At 39.9% G+C, this 26,354-nt stretch overlaps 1 protein-coding gene across 7 annotated transcripts in view; it reads right to left on the bottom strand.

Moving 5' to 3' along the window:
* Positions 1-26,354, bottom strand: part of LDB2 (LIM domain binding 2) — a 360,760-nt gene that overhangs the window by 64,174 nt on the left and 270,232 nt on the right. For all 7 annotated transcript variants that reach the window (XM_069493819.1, XM_069493821.1, XM_069493815.1 and 4 more), the window contains exons 3-5: positions 16,228-16,400; positions 9,278-9,400; positions 6,429-6,512 (exon numbers count right to left, since the gene is read on the bottom strand). In XM_069493819.1, coding sequence (XP_069349920.1) covers positions 6,429-6,512; positions 9,278-9,400; positions 16,228-16,400 — 380 coding nt within the window. The remainder of the gene's footprint in view (positions 1-6,428; positions 6,513-9,277; positions 9,401-16,227; positions 16,401-26,354) is intronic.

The following is a 26,354-nucleotide window of genomic DNA, read 5'->3' as shown; positions in this document are numbered from 1 at the left end:
GTGTGTGTTGATGACTCGACTCTAACCAGGAGAGGACCAGAGACCTTTACAAAATCTTGCTTTGGCAAATGAGTCATAGAAGTTCTACATGCATTTATTTCCCTAGAACCCAATGAGAGGGGTGTAATCGCTCATTTCGCAGATGAGAAAATTGAGGCCCAGAGAAGTCAAGTAACTTGCCCAGGATCACACAGCTGGTAAGTGTATGTTCTCAGATCCATGCTGTCTAAGCCCTGCTATCCCCCAAGCCCAAGCCACAGTGGGAGGCTGTTTCCCCTCACCATGCTGTGCTATTGCTGGGGAAAAATCTTCTCTAGAATTATGCCACTCAGCTAGGCTGTATGGTTTTGGCCCCAAACACCTACCTGTGTCAGTACCTACAACAAACTTGAAACTTAACATTTCCGCTATGTGAAACTTCCTAGAGTTCCCCAAACCCACCACTTTCTCTGTCCTTCTCTGACCCTGCTCAGGGTGGATCCTCTGTCTAGACTGGGCTCTGCCTTGTCAGCCTGATAACCACCTACTCATCTTTCAGAATCAGTCCAAGGGCCATCTCCTCTATGAGGACATTGCAGCCTCCCACGCCCACCTTCCAACGACCTCTCTCTCCTTTGCACCTGGTGTCAGACCTTGGGTTCAAATAGCCACTCTGCCACTAACCAGCTCTGGGACCTTGGAAAGTTACTTCTCTGTGTCTCAGTTTCCTCACCTGCAGAATAGGACTAAGAAATAGTCCCTACCTCCTAAGGTTGCTGTGAATATTAAAAGAGAGAGAGAAAGAGAGAGAGAGACTCCCTGCAAACCAAAGCACACAGCAGCCGGGCCTGCCACATAGGAAGTGCTCCATAAACATCAGCTAGTGTTATGTTTATCACTGTACCTGCGACCGATTTCTCTCCCAGAGTGTATTTTATTTTTCCTTACACACTAGGCAGTGATCTTTTTGCGGGCTGAGACCTGGCACAAAGAAAGTGTCTAAGAAATGCTCATGAAATGCATGATAAATAAATGGGCAAAGAGGATCCGGGGGGAACTGGCAGTCTCCACAGCCGGGTCTCACTGACTTGGACGGCAGACTCCTGCCAGACTGCGCTCTGCCTTCCGCGCTCCTGGCTGTGCTCCTGGCTCACTCCCCTACTCTAGTGCCCCAGGGCCATCACCAGAATGTGCTCTTTGTTGGGTGGTGTCGTCACTCCATGTCGTGAAACAATTGTCCTCCCCCGTAGATCGAGGACACTCAGTGAAACCCACCTCCCAGTGTCCGGGGTGCCGAAGAGCCTCGAGATAGTGACTTCCCCATTCTGCAGGCTCCTCTCTGCCCTGGCCTGGATAACTACTGCAGGGGACACTCAAGTCAGCAAGCCTCAGCCTCCTGGAGGTCACCAAGGCCACCTCCAGAGGAAGTGAGACTACACCGCAACAGAGCGCTATCCCTGCAGGCTCGGGGACTTCCAGCCGCAGCTCCGCTGGGACCACAGAGTCAGCGATCATTGCACCTCTTAGCACAGGGCACTTCCAACCTTGTCATGCTGGGAGGCAACAGGAGGAACAGCAGGGCAGGCGATGTGACAACTCAAAGCCAGTGGCAACGGCTGTTCTTGTTGTCGCTTCAAAAGCATCAGGTCACCAGAGCTGGCCAGTATCTGGGTTCAGCTCCATCATCCGCACTCACTGGCTCCGACATCGTTCTCGCGACTTCCACCTGGCCACCGTGGCGCTTCACCGGCTCCTGCCTCCACGAGCGCTGCCTCGGTCAGCTCTGCACGTTCCCGACTGCCGGTCTCCGTGAGAACGATTCAGAATTTCAGGGGAATAAATGAACTTGTTTTGACAAAACTAGATGACTGTAATTACTTACTTTCTGCACTGCTTAATTTTGTTACATGTCAGACACTGCATATTGAAATTTCAACGTCTGGAACATTTGAAATCTCTATCCCTTCTTTCCAAAACAGGACACATCAATTTTTAAAATTCTTCTACTGATATAGAAGGCCTTGGATTAATATTTGCCAACACACCTGTCTGACCTCTTTTTCTGATACTGGGAGTGGTATTGAAACTCCTTATTAACTTTATTGGAACAATACTTCAGGTGACCTTCGGAGGCTTGAGGCAAAGGCCAGCTTCCTCGGATGGATGGGGCGCTTCATTCCGATCTTCAGGCAATTTTATAAATGAATGCATTTGGTGACTGCTCAGCTGTCTTTAAAAAATATTAGACGATAAGACTATGAGGGGAGTCTTAAATCCCAGTTCTAAATTGAAGAAATAACCTTTGTCTGTCATTCTCAGTGACCACTAACCAGGGCGGGTGTCACCATGGAAGCCCAGGTGCGCTGGTTTGGGGCAGCGAGCGAGTTTGAGATTTTGCTTAGCTGTGACGCACCAGGGGCCCACGGCTGCCCCTAGGATTTGTTGCTGGGAAGTGTGGCTTCTATCCTGATCCCCTTCCTGAGACCCAAGGATCATTCCTTGGGCTACCACGGGCTTTGTGTGTCCCTCTATTTCAGCCCACTTCACTGTGATTGCGGCACCCGACCCTGCCCACCTGTGATTGCCACCTGAGGATGGAGGCCACATCTCCACGACAAAGCCCAAGCACCTGGAAAACTGCCAGGAATGGGGAGTGGGCCCAACAGAAGTGTTCTGAACCCTTCTGAATAAGTGAATGAGTGAGTGAAGAACAGAAGGAATGAAGCCAGGAAGGCAAATAGCTACTGAACCAGGATGCATGAGCCCGAAAGTAAAGTAATGCGAGGCAGACCTAGAGAGAGAGCAGAGAGCTGGTGCCATGTTGCTCTAGGGGCAACACGTTGGACAATGATGGGCATGTAGTAGGTGCTGAGTACATTATGACAATGGACACTAATGAGGCACTTTCTGTCTCCAAGCCCTGTGCTAAGCCCTTTACATGGACGGTCTGACCTAGGTTTTGCACTAATCCTGCAAAGAGCTGGTATTATTTTTGGCAAAGTGAATGAAGGACCAGTGACAGTTGCTGACTCCCCAGGGCAGGCAGGAAAGACATAACCCAATTCCTACCAGTGTCATCTGTCTGACACTCTCACTAGAAAGGCAGCAGAGTTTTGCAGTGAAGCACATGGATTCTGGAGCCAGGCTGCCTGGGTTCAAGTCCCAGTCCCGCCACTTGAGTAAAGCTGGGCAACTTACTTCACTTACTTAAGCTCTCTGTGCCTCGCTTTGCTATGGGGATGGGGATGGTGTTCAGGGCTATCGTGGGACAGTTAAGTCACAAAATAGATGGCACAGGACCTGACATGCAGCAAGCACTAAGTGGCCTTGAAATGCTGCTCTCTACTGCCCACACCCATGAACAGTTTTCTTGGTGTCATTGTCAGGAGAGGAGTGATGCCTTCTTCTCTCTTCACAGGTCTGATCTCAGTCTTCGTGGGCTGCAGGATGTGCGGACCCAGTGGCCTTGACCACAGGGTGAAAGTCAAACCATTTTTGGATGATAATAAAAGCAGTGGGGAGGAGAAGTAAGGAAATTTATTATTTATTAATCCGTGTTAAATGCAGCTAAAAGATGGAACTAAGAATCTGTGCAAGATCCCCTCATAGTGTTGGAGAGAAAGTCTAGGATAGACTCTGACGTCCCAGCTTCCTGTGTGGGGTCAGCTGAGGACACATACATAGTGTGGAGCTTCCTTACCTGCCGGAGGGAGAGCACCTTTCCTGCTTTCAACTAAACCTCTCCTGATTCTTGACAAGATGAAATGACCAGCAGTGTGAAGCTCCCTTCTGGATTCCTGTGGATAGAGCAACTCCCCAGGCCTCACTACCTACCCACTGTGCCAGCGGCCCCACAGAGGGCCAGCTCTGAATGCAGAACCCGGAGGTTTGGGAGGACATGTCCCCAGCTATCCTGGCTGGGGGCATCCACCTGTCAACCCACACTCCTGGGCAGAGACCTGTGGGCTGTTTAGTGGTTCAGGGCCACCAAAATAGCAGTGGATGGGAAGTGCAGCTGATTCCAGCTCTTGGCAGGTCCAGATTTGGCTCTGGGGCACCTAGGATGTAGATAGAAAGAATCTTTTCTCTTTACCCAGAACAAAGACTCTCTCATCTTCTTGTTTAACCCTTCCAGAGGTTCCTCATCACCAACGACCCCGCTGGCTCCGTACCCTGATCAGCCAGTTGCTCCAAGACCTGGCTGCCAGCTAACTCTCTCTTTCACTCCTTCTGGCCTCTCACTTCACGTCCCAGCATCATCCAACTATTTGCAATTCCATCCTTTAATCCAGTGGTCCCCAACCATTTTGGCACCAGGGACTAGTTTCATGGAAGACAATTTTTCCACAGGACAGGGGTTGGGGTGTGTGGGGTGTGTGGAGGCGGAGCTCAGGTGGTGATACGAGCGATGGGGAGCAGCTGTAAATACAGATGAAGCTTCCCTTGCCCGCAGCGCACCTCCTTTTGTGCACCCTTCCCCCATGCACCCCAGTTTCCTAAGCTTCATGGAAGACAAGTTTTCCACAGACAGGGGCGTAGGGGGGATGGCAGAGCTCTGTGGCCCTGGGCCTTAACAGGCTGCAGACTGGTACCAGTTCACAGCCCGGAGGTTGGTGAGCGCAGTTCTAATCCATGCTTCTTCTTTTCCCTCTGATGGAAACCTCCTTCCCGTCCCCTGTATCTGGTTTAACTTTATTCATTTTTTCACCCTCAATTCTTGCACCACCTTCCCCATGAAGCCGCCTCTGACTGATTCCTCTGACATATCTCTGTTTTATTCTCTCATAATTCCTTCTGGAAACTTCTACCCTGGTATTTACCACTTTGTATCTAATTTTATCTTTACGGGTCTGCCCTTCATAGGAGTGAGTTTCTTGATGGCAGGGAGCATGACTTTTGTCTTTGCATCTTTAGTGTCTTGCCCAGTACCTGGCACATTGCAGTGTGTGAATGACTTGGAAGAATCTGCTAAAATCATTCTTAATCCACAGAAGAGCCAGCCCCGCCAAAGCATGTCAGCATTTCAACCAATGCAAAAGGGTTGTACACAGAGGATTATGAATACAAAACAAAATTCACAAGCTTAGATTGCCCTTAGGGAGAAAGGATCAATAACATAAACTTTTTGTTAGGGTGAGGGCCCTGGAGAGGTGACCCACTGAACACGAAAGAATTCAACATCTCAGAGGCAAAGGAATGTGAAATGTGGCCATTGCCTTCTCGTGGATGATGCTTGGTTAATGAATGAAGCCATGTCCTCCACCTGTAAGTCAACTACTGTAATTATATCCTAAAAACCAGTGTGATATATATGACTTTTAGGACAAACCTGGAGGCTGTGAATATCATGTAGGTAAATAATTTTGCCCAAAACACTTAATTTTTTTAAAATAAAAACTAAATTTACATCCAAAACAAAAAAAAATGTTACATAGTATGAAGAGAGTCCCTAAGAAGCCTTAGAAATGTCTATGTTACAGCATTGGGTTAGATTTCTTTTTCAGGAGACTCTATGGGGTGGCACATTGATTCTCCTAAGGGGCAACAGCCCCTGAGTGCAGTAAGGTGCAATAGCCCATTAGAACGTGGGACAACCAGAAGTGTTAGAGTAGGAGACTAAGAGACAGGGTTGAGACCAGATGCAGGGGCTTGAAGATTGGGTGCAGGTGTTTAAACAATGCTTAACCAAAAAGGGCTGATAACCACAGGCAAGAACCGGCTTGGGCTGACTTGTCAGTTATCTCTGTCACCTGACATGAACTTTGGATAATTATAGTATCATTTGTGTTGTGGTTTTAAAATTTCTCCACCCTTGAAATCACCATGACAGTTCCAAGACTATACGAAGTAAGAAAATGTGAGGAAACACAATTCTAGGAATATCACCCAAATTCTTAGTAGAAGCCAACCCCTTGGCCTTGACTATCCCTCCCCTCGATTAGTAGGACAGTAAAAGATTTAAAACCACTTCCTCTCAGTGCAGCTGCTGTCTTTCTAGCCTGCCTGCTCTCCTCCCGGAGAGTGTACTTTCACTTTGAATAAAGCTTTTGCTTGCTTGGTTTATACGGTGTGGCCTGAAATTCTTTCCCATGAGGAACACCAAGAACTCGGAACAAAACTCCACTCGGAGGCCAGTAACAGAAGGAAAGTAGCATCGAAGCATTTGATGAGAATGGGACATTGCTAGCCTTTGACTAATTAATTACAGGAGTCATGCAAATGTACTCAACCCTGACAGATTCTAGGTTTGATGCTTTGTTAATTAAACTCCACCTTCCATTGAAAACACACACACACACACACACACACACACACACACTGTGGTACAGAACAAACATAGTGTGCTATATTACCTGAACTTCATTTTAACTCCTTGGTTCAAGATGTGTATAAACCTCTGAATTACTTTTCAAACTCACCAGGAAATATAATCATTCTATTGGTCTTACCCTGAGGTAGTTGAGGGTGAAGTTTGTTAGCCCCATCCTGGTGATGTTTTTGGACAGCTGATCCAGGACCTGAGGATCTTGTGCCTAAATAGAAAAAAAAGAATCATATATTTTATCCCTACAAGATGGTCCCATGAAAATCTTAGAGGGTGCAACAGCTGCTAAAAAACTGTAATCGCAACGTTGTCAATTTTTCTTGGAGGGAAGGTTGCTGGAGGTCCTTTAATTTACATTTTGAAGACACTTGCATATAATGCTCAAGGATAGTTTCAGATCAGTTGTGCAAGACTGGGGAAAACCAAACTGCCTTAGATGTGTTTTTGGTCCTTGGGAGAAACAGCATTATTTTCTCTGTGAGAAACCCTGGCACTCAGGCCTCAGGCCCAGAGGCACCGAGCCCTGGCAGCAGAGCTCCGGGTCTAGGGCCCTCATTAGAGAAGGTGGCACTTGTGGACTGGGGACAGCCGTGCTTCAGGACTGGCCTTTGTTTCCTGCTGTGATAGGGGCGGTGTTCTAACAGCTTGGGGTTCAGGGCTGTATTTGAAAACTTGGCTACTGCCATTATATATATATATGTGTGTGTGTGTGTGTGTGTGTGTAATATATGTACACACATATATATACACACATATATATATATTATATATGTACACACACATATTATATACATATTTGGAGAGAGAGAGAGAAAGAGAGAGAGAGAGAATTCTAACTTTCTTTCCCATTAAGCTGAGACTAGAAATAGACAACCTCAACAATTTTCATCCTGCAGGACTTTAAGGGTAAGACTCACATTTGCCAAAATACCCATATTTTAAAAAAGGATGTAAAGTATCATGGGCCACCCCAAATGTCCTATTCAGTCAGAAAAAAAAAGTTCTTTCTGGGTTGACAAGTCTTTTGGTTGATACTCTTTGTGTTTGCCTTTCTTTCTTAGGAAAGAAGCAAATCAGTACTAAACAGAGGAAGACATAAGTAAATATTCCTTTGTCTCCATGTCTACATTCATGAGACTATCTAGGTTATACTAATGCAACTTTAATTTATTCTCTTCTATACTTACTTTTTCTCATAGTGAGACTACAAATTGGATTTGTGTATATAAATAACAAACAAAATGTCAGAGAAAACAGAGAGTATCAGTTTCATGTCGATTTCTTGAACGAGGTCTTGGGGACATTGAGCCTGTATTTACTAAACCTCACTCATGTGTGAGGAAGAGTTTTTTCTACAGAAATGTGTGAAGTAGTCATGGCCAAGCCCAAGGAGCTTATATTTCAATCAGAAGACCAGGATGTTAATCAAGTCACGAAGGAATATTGTCCCTGCTGCTGCCACTGCCGAGAGCCAATCGCCAGTACCTGCAGAGGACCTCCGATGTAGCCGCCAGGCATTGTTCTAGGTGCTTTAGAGTCACTAACTGTTAATCCTCAAGCCAATTCTCTGAGGCAAGTTTCTCACTGTTCCTATTTTATAGATGAGGCCCTGGAAGCACAGAGAGGTTACATCATTTGCCCAAGATAACACAGGAATAAGGATACAATCCTCTGTGGTCACAGACCAGGACCCGGGCTCCCAACCACTGCCTTCTGCGGCCTTTCAGTCTGTTTTGAGAATAATAAGAGTGGAAACTCCAGACTTCTTCAAGGAGAATAGAGAACGTGAACTGGGCTTTGATAATTAAGAAGAACATGGAGCATGGACGGTCAGAAATAAAGGAGGAGAGTGGGGTGCCTCAGCAGAAAGCACAAGGTCAAAGGGAAGGGCAGAGACGGGGTTAACCAGTGGGATCAGAGGGCTGGGAACAGACGCCTGGAGAGACAGCCTGGAATCAGACAGCTGGGAGATGGGCAGCTTATCAGCCAGGCTTAGGAGTCAGAACCAGCTGGGTCTAAATCTTGATTTTGCCACTTTGGGCCTAAAAAATACTGGGCAATTTATTGAACTTCTCTGAGCCTCAGTTTGTGAGCAGCAAACACCTCTCTGAGTAACTGTCAAGACTAAATATAATAATGTATGCAGATGTTTAGCTCAAGGCCTGGCATAATAAACACTCAATAAATGATAGCTACTGTTTTTATTATTTTTTTTTTATTATTCAGAGTCTTAAAACTCAGGCTTATTAAGTGTGATTTTGTTCCAAAGATTTGTCATGGAAGCTGCTGTATAACACAATATAGAGGAGAGATTTATTTAAGTTAAAGCCTTTGACTCTTGTTAAGGGATTGCACCTGACTGTAGTTCCTACTTACATTTAAAATATAGCTCTAGATTGGCATCGAACTCACCATTGTACTTAACTGGTGCTCGATAAATTCGATGTGATTTATGGCCAGATGAAATGGAGAGAACCCCAAATACTCCATTTCAAATCCAGCACCGTGGTTAGGAAGAACCAACTCCTGCTGATGCTGACCTGAAGCTACAGGAGTCTCAAGTCTGATCAGATGGTTCTAATCAAAACTGGGAACTGTTTTTCTTACCTGTTTTATTTCATTCCCCAGTTATACGTAACAAGTTTTTTAGCCTAAGCAGAGCAGTACTTGATAATGACCGGATGGAATTTAAAAAAAGTACAAACTGTTTATTGAGGTAACCTCCATTTGGAGGTCAGAATAATAAAGTATCAAAAATAGCCTCACAATGTACAAAACTTGGAAACAAAGGAGTGGGAAAAGGGCCTGCGGATTAAAATGGTTGAGAACAAAACTCAATATTTAGAATTAATTACCTAACGTGTGATGATTACTGGAGTACTTTCACAGAGAGGGGGCTGGGTTTTCCCCTTGAGTAAAATGAAGGAGGAAAAAAAAAAAAAGAAAAAGTAAAACAGAAATTAAATTACTTACATGCATGGCTAGAATGCTTCTCGGGACTAACTCTCGATATTGTCTAATGGTAAAGTGCCATGTTTTTATTCTCATGAGATCATCAAAGGTGAACTCCAAGATCAGTCTGCCTTCTGTACATACCTAGAAGTGACAAACAAGGCACTCATTTGTTATGCACTTTTTGAAAGCCACATTTTGTAACTCACACATCAGCTACTCTGCGTGGTCTACCCTACCAGGCCGCGCTTGCTCTTGGTAAAGATGTGACACAAACAGTTTATCTATTTATCTGTGGCATATGGGGACAAGTGTCAGCTCTAGAATCAGTAAGTTCAAAAGACTACACAGCTGCTTACTAGCAGTAGTAAGTAATTATACTAGTTACTAATGAAACTCTATGAGCCTCTGTTTCTTTAACTATAATTACGAGGACAAAACCCATCTTACAGGGATGTTGGGTCAAAAACTACTGGCACACAGTATGTAGCCCCCCACCCCCAAATGGTAATCTCTCACTTCCTACTTTTCCTTCACTTCCATCGTTCTTCCACCATAGGAGCTTGAGTTCTTGTCCTAACCATGGTTATCCTACTCTAGCAGAAAGCAGTCAATAAAATCATTCATGCCTAAGTGTCCAATATTACAAGTTTACCCAACTAGAGAAATTCCACGAGGGCAATGCTTAACCCTCTGGCAGTGGGTTTTTGCTACTGACATGTGGCTAATAGAGCCACGTTTAAAAAATATACTTCTTGAATCTCATCACATCAACAATGACAAATTCTGCCAGCATAAAAGGCCAATCTTGGGGGATGGGGCATTTTATCTTTCTAAGAAAAATATGTATTATTAATGAAATATAATAGAACTTTGGAGGCTTTCTTCCTTGATAGAGTAATCAGTGACAGGGTAGCGTTTTTATCTTCTTTTGATATTCATATCATTTTTAGCATGTAGTTCCTATTTTATTTACTGTTCTTTTCACCATTAATGACTTTGAGATGAAAGAAAACGCTAGACAATCACAAACCACTGAGCCTACGTCAGCTATGAGACAGGAAGTGGTAGTGGCATATTGGTTGGGTTTAAATAGGGACAGCTCCTGAATCAGCCCATCTTTGTCTCAGGGGAGCAATACAAAATAGGAGGTGGAGGCTGTGGCGTCAGAGAGTACTGGATTTGAATCCTGACTCTACCTTTTACTCATTCTGGAACTTTGGGAAAATCCAATTCCCTCAATCCCAGTTTTCTCATCTGTAAAATGGGGATCCTAATATCTAATACATTAAATGAAATTATGTGTGTGGATTGCCTGGAATTGTGCCTGGTACCTAGAAGGATGACAGTAAATGATACCTTTACACATAACAAAATGCAACCAAAGAGAACACAAAACTCTAGGCCAGCGGGGGTCCTGATGTGCCGTCTGAGACCTGGGGGTTCGCTGGAGGCATCTCGGGGGCTCTGCTGGGAGGAGCTGGGCCCCCATCTCATCTCTGAGATCCCCACAGATATTTTCTGGGTTTCACTAGAGCAGCTTTGATTGTATCTGTTTTAATATATTGGGCTTCTGATCAAGCTATTTTGGAGAAAGATTTGTTGGGCTAAAAACAAACATAAAGCTCTGGAAACTTTAAAAAAAAATACTTTTAAAAATAAATAAATAGGTAAAAATTAACTGAATAGGAAATATGAGTATTTCTAAAACTATAGTCCATGAAGATGGTGAACAGTTTATTTCAACCTGTTATGAAATATGAATAATCACTTTCCTCTTTGGGAATTTGTTACAAAACACCACCATTTATTGAGTTGAAATTAGGTCCTCAGCATTGATGTAGGTGCTTTCCTTGCATTCTAATTGAAGGTAATATTTTCTTTTAACAAGCCAAATATCAGTACAGGGGAATTACTAATAAGTGTTGGTAGGGCATGACTCAAGAAAGATGCTGTTGATGTCTGCCATCTTTGCCTTATCAAAGATCTCAGAAGCACTGTTAGATAATTATTGATAACCCAGGTAAAGACCTCTATCTCAGATCCAATTAGCAGAATCTGTGGGTAATTCCAGGCATATGGGCACCTTGCCTCAAAACTCTTTGGTTGAGTGGTCTTCAGAGCCCTGTTTCTGGTGTCTTAGCCATGAGAGTTGAGTGCACTGAAAGGGGGAAAGACTTCAGCGTCCCCAAACAATTCCCCTAGAGCATTGTCAGTGTTGGAATTAATTTACCAAGGTTTTCAAAAGAGTTGCATGGAGATTAAACTACACAATTCCCCCTGGGGCGTTAGTGTGACAGAAGCCACTTTCAGTGACAGCTTTCACAAAAGGGAGGTAGCTGTAGGAGCCATCAACGATGAAATATCTTGACAAAACAGGACAGATATGTGGATGCTATAATCTTTTTTTTTTTAAAAAGGGGGGTATTATTGGATTGTTAAACAAATATTAGCTCAGTTAAATGTCAGCCTTTTTTATTATCTAACCTGTTTGTTTTGTATTTATGAACCACAAACGCAGAGCAGATAAAGGTTCTGGTTTGTTTCTACTGGAACAGAATTTTGTAATGGGAAGGCATTCCTTCTGATGGAATACTCCATTGGAACATCTGTAAGGTCAAGTTAGATTGTGTTCTTTGTTCGTGGTAACATAACAAACTAGTTGGAGACCTTTCTTGCAGTCCAACTGTCATAGGCCTACAAAATGGAAAGTTGGGACAAGCCTTGGGGTCCTTCTTTTTCAGTCAAAACCAAGGAATCAGCTTTATCCAGGGTGTACCATCTGTAAGACGGGGATCCTTAGAATTGAATCTGAGTTGACTGTGTTAGGTGTTTTCTTTAAAGAAAAATAAATGACTTTCTTGAATGAAAGGACAGCGGAGAATTCCGGTCACTGCTGATCTTCCCCAAGTAATTACATCCACAGCTTCATCCCAGGCCCTGGGCAGACCCTACACTCCTGCTCCCATAGTGGAAGTTAAAGGAAACTGAAGGCTTTGTGATTTGTTTTATATGCAACAATCAGCAAATGGAATAGAGGCGTATATGAAAAATATATATATATTTCTTGCTTGAAAATGGTAAAAAATGGGCATAGCCTCTAAAGGGGAATTAATGTCTTCTCTCTTCAGAAAAATTCTGTGCATTCTTCTTAATCAATACAATTAATGTAGCTTTTTATCTAAAGTCGGCCTTTTTTTTTTTTTTTTAAAGCTGCCTTTCACTTGGAATCCAAAATCAAAAGGGTCCCCAATTAAGAAAACATTTTCTGTTGTGCTGAATTCATGTTACCGTACTGTGAGCTCTGACATTTTGTTTCTGTGGTAACCAAAATCAGCTGATTAGTTGGCATGGCAACAGAAAAGATGTAATCCCAGCAGACACACTCTAATCAATGCCCCCAGCACAGATGGTCTCCGGAGGATCAACAAGAAAGAGGCTGGCAGGCATTCAGCTGATCACGTGCTAGCTTGAGACTAGGCCAGGAACAAGAGAACTAAAAATGAACATTTCTCAAACTAACTGGTAGCTCTTTAACCCTTTTCTTTCTCTGACTAATTGTAAAGCAATATTGACCATGTAAGTAGCTGTGTAATCCAATAATTCTTATAAACCTTTTATGAAATAAAGTGTGCTTTTTAAGTGGGAATGTTTAATTTTCTTAGTTTTTATGCTTGGAACAGCAAGCATGGAATGGTGCTTTTAGATTAACAGTTGTGTAAAGCTCATTGTATTTTACTTAGAGATACTTCTTATGTAAATGCATGTATATATAAATATAAGAACAATCTGATCACTGATGTTATAATTTGGTCAGTGTTAGGAAAAGAGTTGAAATTCTGAAACATAATGTGGTGTACAGGCTAAGGTAAAAATGATGAGTTTTCATATAGTGAAAGTTGGTGCGTTTCCATGGTACTTTTCTACGGTAGTAAATAATTTCATAATAAATAATTGAGAACAGAGAAAATATAAACCTCTGTTTATGGAGGTGATAAGGGTGTCCAGTAATGGCTGTAACTATTGTTCCAGTTTGTAAAACCTAAAAATAAGCCCAAGAATGTACCCTAGAGAGTGCTTCTCTCAGCATCTGCCTATGTTCCCGTTTTCAAATATAAATATAACATGGGGGTCTTTGATTCTGAAAACCTTGATGCATGCTCTTCTGATTACTAAGCCTTGTGTTTTACTTGATTCAAAAACTGAAAACACAAAAGAAAGGCTTATAATGTGTGTTTTAAAATTCTAACTCTAATTACTTATTTATCCATAATCTATAGTGTTCCTGGTATCAGCAAATTGCAAAATGCTCACTATACTCCTGGGGATTATTTAATATTTCAGTTGATTAGAACTGCAGCTGATTTTTGATTCACCACTTGACCAAATTTTCATAAAAGTAACTCAGAAGTACTGGGTCAAATGCTATTTGGGGAATGAGAGTTTATTGAAAGTCTAAATTAGAACAATGTAACACTGCCTACGCATAATATGCTAAGTAATGCCATGCACTAATAGTAGTTCCCCCTTTAAAAATAAGCATTGGCTTCCAAACACTTTATCTTTGTGACGCTGAAAGGGTATTAGCCCACTGTTTTATAGTAAGTAGTCATAGTATTTTATTACATGAAGATGAGTTATTTTTAATTAATATAAGAATAAAAGAAAAATTAGAAATATTCTTTCGGTAATATAACAATCACCAAAGATAAAAAAGAAAGAAAGAAAGAAAGAAAAACGAATCCTTTCAAATTTCCTAAAAATAAATGTACATAATTAGCATCTGGACTAAGTCCACATAACTAAGCTCCATTTCCCAGAAAGTGATATTTTCCATCACAGTATGGAAATCTTCTTTCCAGGAGTTGGCAAATACACTGCCAGGGAGTAGAATCAGATGAGTGGTCCAAGTACCTGATGCTTGGACCAAGGGAGCTGTGTTGAGGAGAATGCTCAAGTCTTCCTGGTGACTACCTTGGATGCCTGGACAAACCACTCAGCCATCTGAGAAGGGAGCATTCCAGGATAGGAAAGAATGCAACACAGGAAAACCTCAAGTTTCTTGATTTGAACGAAAATAGCAGTTAGCAATTCTTCGGAAGAATGGGAATTTTTTGATCTAAAACAAGTCCTGAATGTCCAGCACTAAACCTTCAGAATAGCTATGTTCATTTATGAGAAAGAAAGAAATTGAGTGCATATTTAAAAGGGCTACTACAAAATGCATTTTTATTTTCAATAGTTACAGGATTTGGAAGTAGCTGTTTAATTACGGCAAACCTCTTTATTTAATTATCATGGATTTTTTTTTTTCCTTAAAGCATAAGGAGCTGGTATGTTTTTCTTGAATTACCTAAAAGTAACATTAAGCCTAAAGAAAAAAAAAAAATAATGAAGCAGCAGAGAATGGCTTTCCCTGCAGTACTCAGACTTTGTAATACTAGCAATGAATGGCTTGTGTACCTATCTGATCTACAAGATTATGTAAATGTTCTGCATCTCCAGAATGAAGAGACACCAGCAGATTAAACCATCATTCAGGTGATCATTCCTTCCCAGATAGCAAGTCTCTTGCCAGCAGACTTCTACATTCTGTGTGAAGCTTCTTTATTTACGAATGACAACTTTCCTCTGTGCCCAACTGTTAAAACAGGAAGAAAGAGAAAAACCCTATCCTTTATCCCACATTTAAAACGTCTACTGACAAAATCAAGACATCATAGAATCAATGGCATTTGATGATTTACTTTTGCATTTTATAACCATTTCCTTTGCCTTTGGTTTTATACACCAGCATGGGGGCTGGAAAGATGAAACTGTAGCCAGATCAATCAATAAATAAGAAACATTTTATTCTTTTCTTCTTGCAGCAGAACTGCATAAGTAACAAACATACATTCAGCTTTCTAAATGGGGCTTTTGCAATTAACCCTGATAATTCAATTTCTCTTAACTATAAAGGGCGGGCTGTCATCTGTGTTTTGAACTTAAAGAGATAGCTGCTATCATTAATATCACAAATTATTTTCACATCAAATGCAGTGAACTAGTGTTTGTTAAAATAAAGTTCAGTTTGCCAGATTCTATGACTAAATATTAGTATTTGCCCTTACTAAGTTTTCCACCTGCCAGAAGACATAAAGGGATCATCTGTAGTGTTCCAGAAAGGTCTTGGTGAGAGGGACTATGCTATAGGTGAATTTTCTGTGTATGACAAGGATCAGATGCGTAAAATGTACAGAAGGGGAGGTTGAATCTCTATCTCTTCTATCTTTTATTTCATGGCTTTCATAGGGCCTTGAACATTGCCTCAAACATTGTGATATCTGACCCTGACACCTGTCTTCCCTCCGTTTTCCTCATTCAGTCTTTTACAACCCATTTATGGCTCAACCATGCTCCCTTGCCAAGCTACTTGTTGGATGCAGCGACCGATCACACAACTTCTTAGAATTTGGGGAAACAAACTTTAAATTCTTAATTCCCTAATTTCATTGATATTTTTGTGTTCTTCTGTTCCTTACAGATTACAGCTAGATGTGATTAGTGAATTTTCCCCTTATTTGTTCAAATTTGAATTTAGCTTTAAAATGTTTTTTAGTAACAAAGCACAAATACAGTACTGACCGCACAACAACAGGCAAATGTTCTTTCAGCTGTAGGAGACTCTTTGTCTAAAAACAAAAATTCTAACCTAGCAACTAAAATTTAAAAGGCAGCAGAATCTCCCTGCCCCTTAATTTTGAGGTTCTCTCATTGTTGATTTCCGTGTGCTCGGAATCACATGAACACATCTTAGAACAGTGTTTATCCAAAGCATCGTGACATGTCACAAACAGGAAAGAATTTCCCATGGTGTGAAAGTGAGAGATGAGCAATCAGCTCAAAGTTCCAGAGGAAAACAGCAATTAGTATCCTTTAAATCGCTGGGAGTAGGAAAAGGCGGGCGTGTGGCGGACCCTGTCCTGTACCTTGGTGAACATGGGCTTCCCGTGCTGAGTGACCATCGTGCACTGGTCGCAGTCCACTGTGATGGAGGAGTTGTGGTACGACTCTTTCGAGTGTTTGAGAATGTAGTACAGGTCGGTCACCCCGCCTTCAAACACAGTGCTAAAGTAACGGGGGATGAGGGTCCTGCCGATAGCTGGGAGAGAAACAGAGAAACAAACGATTAGCAAAAATATTCGACTGGCCTGACACACCACACGGCATGGCCAAACCTCCTACAGCTGTACATGGGTCATACGAGAAACCACATCAGGAGGGAAATTTCTCTGTATAAACAGCCATGACCCTTCTGGGTTGCAGCTAATAAAATATAATCCCCAACTATTCAGGAAAAATGTGTACAGTCATCTCTCCAGATGTTGTGTCCACTGGAAGTCAATAATATAAGAGTAAGTACTTTAAAAATAATGGGGGAAAATGCATTAACTACTTTCGACCTTGTACATACTTTCCAAGTGAACATGTTTTCAAAAAATAAGACAGCTGCAACCTACTTGGGTTTTTCAGCGTCTTGTGTACAGTCCAGTTACCAAATCATGTTTTAGTTTTATTCATAGCACTAATCATCTAAATTTTAATAACATGAAGCTTTGTGAAGTATTTTGGCATTCTCTCATTGGATCTTCGGAACAACCCAAAGAGAGAACAGAACTCAGACTCAAAAACATTATCATAAAAAAAAAGGTTATTAGGAATGTTTCAAAGTCATGTGACTTGTAAGTAGATATTTGGGGTCTCTAGCTCCATATCTGCAAACACCAAAACACCTGCTTTTTACAACACTGTGTCTCAAACTGCTTTAAAGAATGGAAATCTTACATCTCCATATACAAAGAGATCCATAACCACGTAAATGCCGATTATTCTATCTGCTTTTGGAGCTGTATAAGATATCTCTCTAGAATAAAAGGCCCATTTTAAGAGAACTTGATACCTTCCACTTGGTCTAAATTGGTCTCTTTCATTTCAAGTGTTTGGTCCTGCCCCATTTTAGTTTCAGCGATTGTGTAAGTAGCTGGGCCTTTCTGATATATGACTCTTAGAAACTTGTAACAAGCCCTTTTTTTCAGTGGTGATTTGAAATCCTCTTAGACTGGAAATCCCAACTCATAATATCAGGAATTTTGCCTATGTGCAGATTTTAAGGCAAAGTTCTAAAGCACTCTCAAGCGACCCAAGGTTTTTAATAAATCTCTTACATTCACTATATAATACCCTTTGAAAGACAAAAATAATATTTAAGGTAAATAAACTACCAAAGAGAGCTTTGGCTAGGAAAGATCACCCAATTGCCACTTGAATGTTTTAAAATATCTAATTTCATTTTAAAAGAATCAGTGTTAATCCATTTTGTATGGATCTATATCTCTTTTGTACATGGACTTGTAAAAACTATTAATATAAAGAGAATACTCTGCCAAACTGTTTCTTGAAGTGATTTTAAAGAACCCCATATGGATGAGTAGTCTCTAAATAATTTATAGAGTTGTTATTGCTTCATATTTGCTGCAGGTAAAATCAATCAATAAGCATGTGTGCTAAATATTCCAGAATCATCTGTGATTCCATCCTAAATAATCCTTCTACATACATTTCCTAAATACTGTCTAATCCCCAAACCTGCATGTTCATTCTCTGAATATAAAATTCAAATGAGAGTAATTTGAGTCCACCATATCCTTAAACATATGCATAGCTAATATTATAAATAAAACTTTGTAATGGTAAAAACCCTTATTGTACTTCACTAAACAGATAAAATTAATTGAATGCATTTCAAATATTCTAACTTAAAACTAATTATCATAAATCAACCCAATTAATTTGACAATTTGGGATCTGTACTGCTGAGAATAAATATAAACCATAAAATGTAGATGTAGGGTGAAAGTATTTCACAGTATTCAAGGAAGTGCCACATTAAAAAGGTGATGGCAAATGACCACCACTGGATTAGTCACATTATACTTTATTCATCATAAATCCTGCACAATTTAATTTCTTTATAGCACTGTTTGCTACGTATTGTCATCTTCATTTATAATATAAGAAAAGTTTGAATGGGAAAAAAAGTTTGAGATACCTTATCTTTAAACCTAAGTTTTTAATTACTTCCCCAACTCCAGAAAAATGTACAAACTATATAGTAAATATCCTTAAAGGGAAACTCAGCTTTGCTTTATTGAATAATTTCTAGCCCTCTAGAAAATGGTTGCCATGGATACTGGAGGTTTGTTTTCAGCCCTGTTTCCTTTGTGGGACTGCCTTACCATTTTCCCATGGTTCTGTTTGGACCATTAGTCACAAAGGTTCACTATCCACTTTGGTAATATAAACCCATGGTCTGGTGGCCCCTGTGAACCATGACGATGGTATTCATGCACGCCCTTGTGTATGTAGCCTCCTCTCCTTAAATCTGAGCTGGGCCCTGTGATCTGCTTTAATTAATAGAATGTGGCACACAAGTGACCTTGTGTCAGTTTTGGGCTACACCTCTTGGAAGCCTCCACTTTGTGCTAGGGGAGAAGTCAGTTGCTATGTACAAAGTCCAACTACTCTAAGACTGTTATACCATGAGAAGCCCAGCCTAGCCACGTGGAGATGTCCCACGAAGGAGAACTGAGTCCTCCAGCCAACAAACCCCGCTGAGCTTCCAGCCACAGCCAACACTGACTTGCATGGGTGAAGCCATCCTGGAAGGTAATCCTTGAGCTCCCATTGAATCACCTCAAGCTGGTGTCACATGCAACCGAGGTGAGCTGACCCTGACATCCTTGTAAAAATGTTTGTATTTTAAGTCAACAATTGTTGAGTGTTTTTTTTTTTTTTTATGTAGCTATGATTAACTGTAGCACCCTTTCAACCTTACTGGCCACAGAGGCAGGCAAATCAAAATACTTCCTTGAAGGAAAGAGGGCAGTTTTGCCATGAAAAACTTGCAAATCATAGAAATCTAGAAGCTTGCACATAGAGGGAATGCAAAGCAGAGAGACAGAGAGTCTTAGTGGACTGATTTGGGCCCTCATCTCAGGTGGGAACAAAGCCAACTCCACCCCTTGGAGGGTCCTACTTAGGTGAGATGTGCCCCCTCTTTTTTTTTTCCTTCTTAAACTAGTTAATGCTAGGTTTCTGTCATTTGCAAGAGAGGAATACTGACTACGTCTGTCCTATTCCAGCATGAGATGTGGTAGCAAACGCTGAGAGAGTACAGAGATGTGAGGGGACCAACAAACTGCAGATCTGAGTCTGCCTTCGTGCAACACACTGTGCTGGAAGCTGCAGGAGGCAAAAAGGTGTCAGAGATTGTATTAGCTTCCTATGGCCGTTGTAACAATTTACCACAAACTTAGTGGCTTAAAACAACACACATTTATGATTTTATAGTTCCGACAACCAGACCTGGGTCTCGCAGGACTAACGCCAGGTTGTCAGCAGAACTGAATTCCTTCTGGGGGTTCTCGGGGAGAATCCATTTTCTTTCTTGGTTCAGCATCTAGGCTGTTCATGTCCCTTAGATGTGGCCCCTTCTCCATCTTCAAAACCCACAGGGGAAAGCTGTTGCCTGGCAAGGTATTGCTTTCACTTTCTTTTCTGCCTCTCTTTTCTTATTTTTAGGGCTCTTGTGATTGCACTAGATCCACCCAAGCACTCTAGAATAATCTCCCCCATCAAGATCCTTAACTTAATCAGATCTGAAAGTCCCTTTGCCTTGTAAGGTAACATCCACAGGCACCAAGAATTAGGGCATAGGCATCTTTAAGGGGCTGTTATTTTGTTTACCACAAAGATTATGTTTGCCAAGAGCTATCACTCTACAAGAGAGAGCAGTCAGAAATACAACAGATGCACACATTGTGCACACACACACTATGTGTGAACACACATACACATGCACACACACATAATGTGCTACATATAAATTACACCCAGTGAATGGGACAGACAGCCAGGGCAAACCCCTCTATTGCTTGCTCATTTCTTCTATAAACATTCACCGAGGATGGAGTAGGAGTAAAGCTCCATGGTAGGTGCCGAAAACTCAGACATGGATTTTGTACCTGTCTTTCAAACTCCATCCTATCAGGAGAGGTAACAAGTATCTAAGTAACACAATGTGATAGTTGATAATGTTAAAAAAATAGATTTGTGATTTTGAACTCTTTACTGGTATCTTGTGAATTCTGAATTCAATGTACAATTTTGTTATTTTTGAAACACTAGGAAGGTTAACATGTTCCTTTAATGGAGTAAACCATGCAACTGCATTGCACAGTCCAATATAAATGACTTTAAATCCATGAACATTTCAGATTTAGATCTGGTGGTCACCTAACTCATCAGCCACAACAGTTCCAAACCTATTGAGATTTTATATTGTTACATGCATATGTTAAACTTGCACTTTACATTTATACTTGAATCCCTGGCATTAAAATAATTTAAATATTTGTATACCTAAATCCATTAATACATTGTGTGCCTGTAAAAAGGATTATATCTTTCAAATATTCTTGGAGTGAAATTAAGTTTATAGAAGATTTTAAAGACGATTCCATTTTGTGAACACATTTAGATCAAAGCTCCAAAAGTTAGGCTGTGATGGAGAGCCAGATAGCATAGGAAGATTGTCTATGATGTTAGGTGAGTAAAATATACTATGTATTATTTATCTATGTATTCATGAAAGAGAAAAGAAAATCACATATTAAATTATTCAGGAGCTGAAATGTGTATAAAGAATGTTTACATAGTACCCCACACCTTGTAGGTAAATATGATTAGTCTAGAAATAGCTAAAAATTTATGCACAGCTAAATTTGGATGCTGAGCCCTGTGTTCGAGTTCCTTAGGAAGTTTTTTTTATTGTTGTTCTATTTGTTCTCACCCATTTCACTCCCCAGAAGTTCTTGCTAAGAAGTTGATAGGTTGATGGTGTTGTAAAGGCAGGATCTACCTTCTATCTTTTCTTATAGCTATTGCTTGTAGACATTAGGATATCTACAGGATTTTTGTAGATATTAGCAGAATTTTTTCCCACATTTAGAAATTGAATGATACAAGCTGGTAACTCACTGAGAAGATATAAACTATCGTGCGTGCTCCCCAAATCAGAAAGTCTGTGTTTTAGAGCATTTCATCTCTATTAGTAATTATTAAATGCTTTTCTTAAACTCTTAAGGATGTTTACAGGTAATTCACATGAAAGAAATTACACATAGAAAATAACCACATGGGAAAATATTCAAACAAGTAATCAAGTATGAAATTAAAATAATAATAAAAAGATTAAAACATTAACCTGGTGAGGTTGTGGTGAAACAGTCATACACAAATACTTTTAGAAAAATCAGTGCAGCAATTACTGTTTATTTTGAGAATCTCTAATTCTCTGGCAGTCTTATTAGGTATGACTCTAAGCTCTTGGTAAATACCCTAGCCAAAGTGCAATTCTAAAGTTCAGGTTTTAAGTATTCCAAAGTTCCTCAAGTCCTTTGAGAATGTGTTGCCTAATGCAAGACCTTTTGATTTGGAGCCATCATTTACTATTTTAATGCCTGTAATTTCTATGCTATAAAGACAATTCACTTCCAAAAACATGAAAGGGTTTGAGAATTTGATTAAAATGTACAGTGAGAGGAAGATTTGTAACTAAACTTGGCTATTACTTAGCTAATGATGTTCCAAGTCTGAAAAGAGAGAATCAGAATCATATCATCAAATATTTGTGGTTTTAATTAGGCAAAGTTAATTATATCAAAACAATTGATTATCCTATGATTTAAAAAAAATTTTTCTAAACATGATGATAGATAAATTGGTTGTCTAAGGTAGTTTTATATAGTTTTTATAAAGATGCTATACCTCAGAAATCCAAGTGGAATTTCTACTATTGAGATACATAATAAACACAAGGAGTCGGTAAACTTTAGACTTACTGGTATTCAGAAATCAGTGAATGCATTATGTTAACATGTAAATGAAGATGCTCCTAGGAGTGAAATAAACAATACTGATGATTTCATTTATGGTAGATAACTATGATAAATGGCTAGAACAATAGAAATAAAACATACTTGAACTTTGATGGAGGTGCTGTTGGTTCAAGGTAGATCCTGTTATTAATTTGAATGCAAATCAAATTAACTTTACTTTTGTAAATTGACATCATTTTCATTCTATTATGACTTTTACTTCTTTTGTCAACCAAAGCAATTTGACTTAAATATCTTCTCTCTGATGACCTCTCTTGCTATTTCAAAGATTCATTCATTTCATATGTGTTTATTAAGTGCCTACTAAGAGCCAGGCAGTGTTCTAGGTGCTGAAGTTAAAGAGCAGACAAGTGAGGAGACAGAGAACAAACTTAATGTTGAGGGAAGGCGGGCTAGTTTAGACTGGGCAGTCTTGAAGACTGCAGTGATGAGGTGATGATGGAACTGAGTCCTTATTGAACATGGCCACGTGAAGATCTGGGATTGGAGGGGCCCCTGCACAGGGATCAGCAAGGGCAAAAACCCTAAGACAGGGGTGAGTTTGACTGCAGGAGCTTGGTGTGTGTTACAGGATAAGAAAGAAGCCAGTGTGGCAGGAGGGCAGTCAAGGAGAACAAGATGATAGATGAGGTCGGAGAACAAGGCAGGGCCAGGTTATGTGGAACTTTCTAAGCTATGACAAAGGGATTACAATTTATCCTTAGTGCAATGACATGGCCTTGGAAGATTTTAGTCAATGATAGAATCTGATGAACCTATTCTGTTATTCCTACATATATTATCCATCTACCAACGCAGTCCCAAAACTCCACAAAAGTTTTTGATCCTTTCATAAATCTAATGGCATTTTTTTTCTTCCATTTTCAACCTACTGAATTTTTGATAACTAAGACTTTGGCCACATTACCTTGCACTAGGTGCTGGAGAAACAATGATGACCAATGTAGACACCTGCTTTCTCCTGTTATGGAGCTTCTGATCAAATAATTCCTAGTGTCATGAACTCATTGATTAAGGGCAAGCAAGATCCGTGCTGTGACTCCATCTTGTCTCCCCTGTTTATACATTGCCTGACACACAATAATGAATGAATTGGTGCAATACATGAGTGAATTTACAGGTCCTAAGTTGTGGGAACTTACACGTCAACCAAATATGATTCATCTCTTTTAATTCAGCTCAGTGCTTCACAATTAGATTATTTTGGTTCCTGATTCTGTCAGTCATACTATGGGCTATTTCTCTTACATGTATGTCTTTCATGAAGGCAAAAACTCTTTAACCTTTGATCCAAGGTACTGCCAATAACATTGTGCAGGAGAAGTCCACAGCAATGGCGACCTCCTCCCAGCTGGACCTCTTAGTATGCACCAACACTCTTTGGGTATGAAATTGAAAACCTTTACTGACTTCCATAATAAGTCCATGCTCTAGTTTCTGATGGCTAATAAAGATGGTGCAGGGTCAGTGGGAAAGAGTGAGGTGTCGGAGAAAGACCTAAGCTAAAGGATGAATAGATACATCCAAGCAAAGAGGGCAGGGGGAGGAGAGTGGTCCCAGCAGAAGGAGCAGCATGTGTCAAGGAGGATGGTACATTTCCCACCATCAAGGTTGTTTCTTTGATCAGATATTATGTATTTATACCTTAGAGGGTCTTGCCTGGGTGAACTACTCCATTATGTGAAACTCTCTCCGTCTCTGCTTATGACAGTACAATATTCTTTTAGTTATTGAAACTTCACAATGTAGCTTACATCTGGTAGAGTTACTTCTGCCCTCTGTATTACTGTTTTATGTCAGCATTTTCATAACTACACTTGGATTTTTATTCTTCAAGATGAAACTTAAAATAATTTTGTTAAATTCAAAAAAGAAATTGGGAGGGAGATTGATTCAATTCAATTAAATTTACTAAGAAAGAGTTGAGATCTTTAAAATATTCCATCTTCCCACAGAGGGGTATGAAATGTATGTCCATTTGTTTAAGTCTTTATTTTTATCTCAAAAAGATTTGATGCTTTTCTATATAGAGATATTTAACATTTCTTAAGATAATTCTTGAATATTTTACTTATGAATGGAATGGAATGTTTTCATTATGTTTCTATTTGGAACCCAAATACTTAACTGAATACTCTTATCAATAGTTTTTTTGGAAGGGTATTTTTTTTAAGTTTTCTAGGTAAAGAAATCTATTATTCCCAAACATTTATAATTTTATTCTCTTTCTTCTTTCCAATATAGTTGTATCATTTTTTCGCATCTTATTTTAATGATTAGAACAGAAATTCAAGAAAAAGATTAAACAATGAGGGAAGTAGTGGGCATTCTTTTTTCCCCTTGATATTTTAGGGAATGTCTCTAGGATTAAGGGAAGTACTATATGTTGATTTGAGATAGTGTTACTTACTATGGAAAGAAAAACCAACTATTCTTCTAATCCTTGTTTTTTATGACTTTTTTTCTTTTTGATCCTGATAGATGCTTAATTTGATCAAATGCCTTTCGGTAACTATTGAATTAATTTTCCTTTAGAAAACTATCTATTAATATATTTTCAACTACTGAACAATTTTGTGCTCTTAGTGTGAACCTTGCCATCTTTTACACACACACATTTCTGTATAATTTTTTGCATAAATTTAACTTATGAATTAACTAATTCCTTTAGCAAATGTCCGTGAGAGCAGTGCTCTATCCAAGCCACTTGCTGGGTATGAAACTAGGGTGACAGGGCCAGAAGAATGTTGAGTAGCATGCTACTTCCATATTTCAAAAAATTCATTAAAAAAAGAACATGTTTAGCATGTTTCTCTGATTCAAGTAGGAATGATCTCAACTATGGTAATGCTGATTAGCTCCTGATTAGTGATTATGAATAGCACTTAATATATGTGGAAAAAATAAAACAGAAAATACTGACAATTATTTAATAAATGTAATTAGGTTATCTGTGATTATATTCCATGCCCTTATTTTACAGGAGAGAAATCTTATGGTCAGAGAAGTAAAACTGCATAGCAACTTAAGTCAGTGTGAAGTAAAATAGAACGGTTGTTGTTTTTAAGCCACCAATGTTGGTTTATTTATATGCCCCGATTTAATTTTTATTACTTTTTAATCACATTAGTAATACATGTGCAAAAAATAAATAAATAACATTACTGTTGCAACACTCACTAGCTATTCACTAAATTTGATTCTTCTCTCCAGGCATTGAGCTAGACCTCACCTCTCAGACTCTTGTTTAGCTGGGTGCTACCTTGTGACAGAGTCGTGGCCAATGCTCAATGGAAATTTCCATTGTTTTCATTTTTTTCAACAGAATAAACATAAAGAAGGAAAATCTCACTTCCAGACATGGCCAGTAAAATCATTCTACATGTAATAGGTGTTCTGTCCTCCAGCTCTGACAGCCAGAGCTGAAGACCCACCAGGGGATTCCATGGACCACTCCATCCGTGGCCACATGGATGGAGGAGTCAGGAAATGCGAGGAGGCTGGGTCCCTGAATGACCACCTGGAGGAGAGCTGTTGAGTATCCAGAAAGCCCAACTGGACTTTGGAGCAAAAAATGTCTTTCTATGGTGTTAAGGCTTTGAAATATCAAAGTTTATTTGTTTAAATAGCCAGGGTCAGCTAAACAGTTACTAATAAGCCTAAAGTTTCCCTGACTACCCTTTACCCACCAATCTCAGTGCCTTCACCATTCCCTAGGTTACTTTTATTATCTGTATATTACCTCGACTTTTTGATTGTACATTCATATACCATATATGTTCCCATGGAAAGCACATTTTGTATGAGTGCCTTTTGTTTCATTTTGTTTTGTTTTTATTTACATAAACATTATATTAAATGTATCTATTTTAATACATGGGACTTGTCTTTTTGATTCAATAATGCATTTTTGAGCTCTAAACATGTTAGTGTATATAAGGCTAATTCATTCCTTTTATTTTTATTTTTATTTATTTATTTATTTATTTATTTATTTTTTGAGACAGAGTGTCGCTTTGTTGCCCTGGCTAGAGTGAGTGCCATGGCATCAGCCTAGCTCACAGCAACCTCAAACTCCTGGGCTTAAGCGATCCTAC

This window comes from Eulemur rufifrons, chromosome 19, assembly GCF_041146395.1.
Source record: "Eulemur rufifrons isolate Redbay chromosome 19, OSU_ERuf_1, whole genome shotgun sequence".
Lineage (NCBI taxonomy): Eukaryota > Metazoa > Chordata > Mammalia > Primates > Lemuridae > Eulemur > Eulemur rufifrons.
Note: the sequence above shows the minus strand (reverse complement) of the source record. Positions and strands in the feature narration are given on the sequence as shown.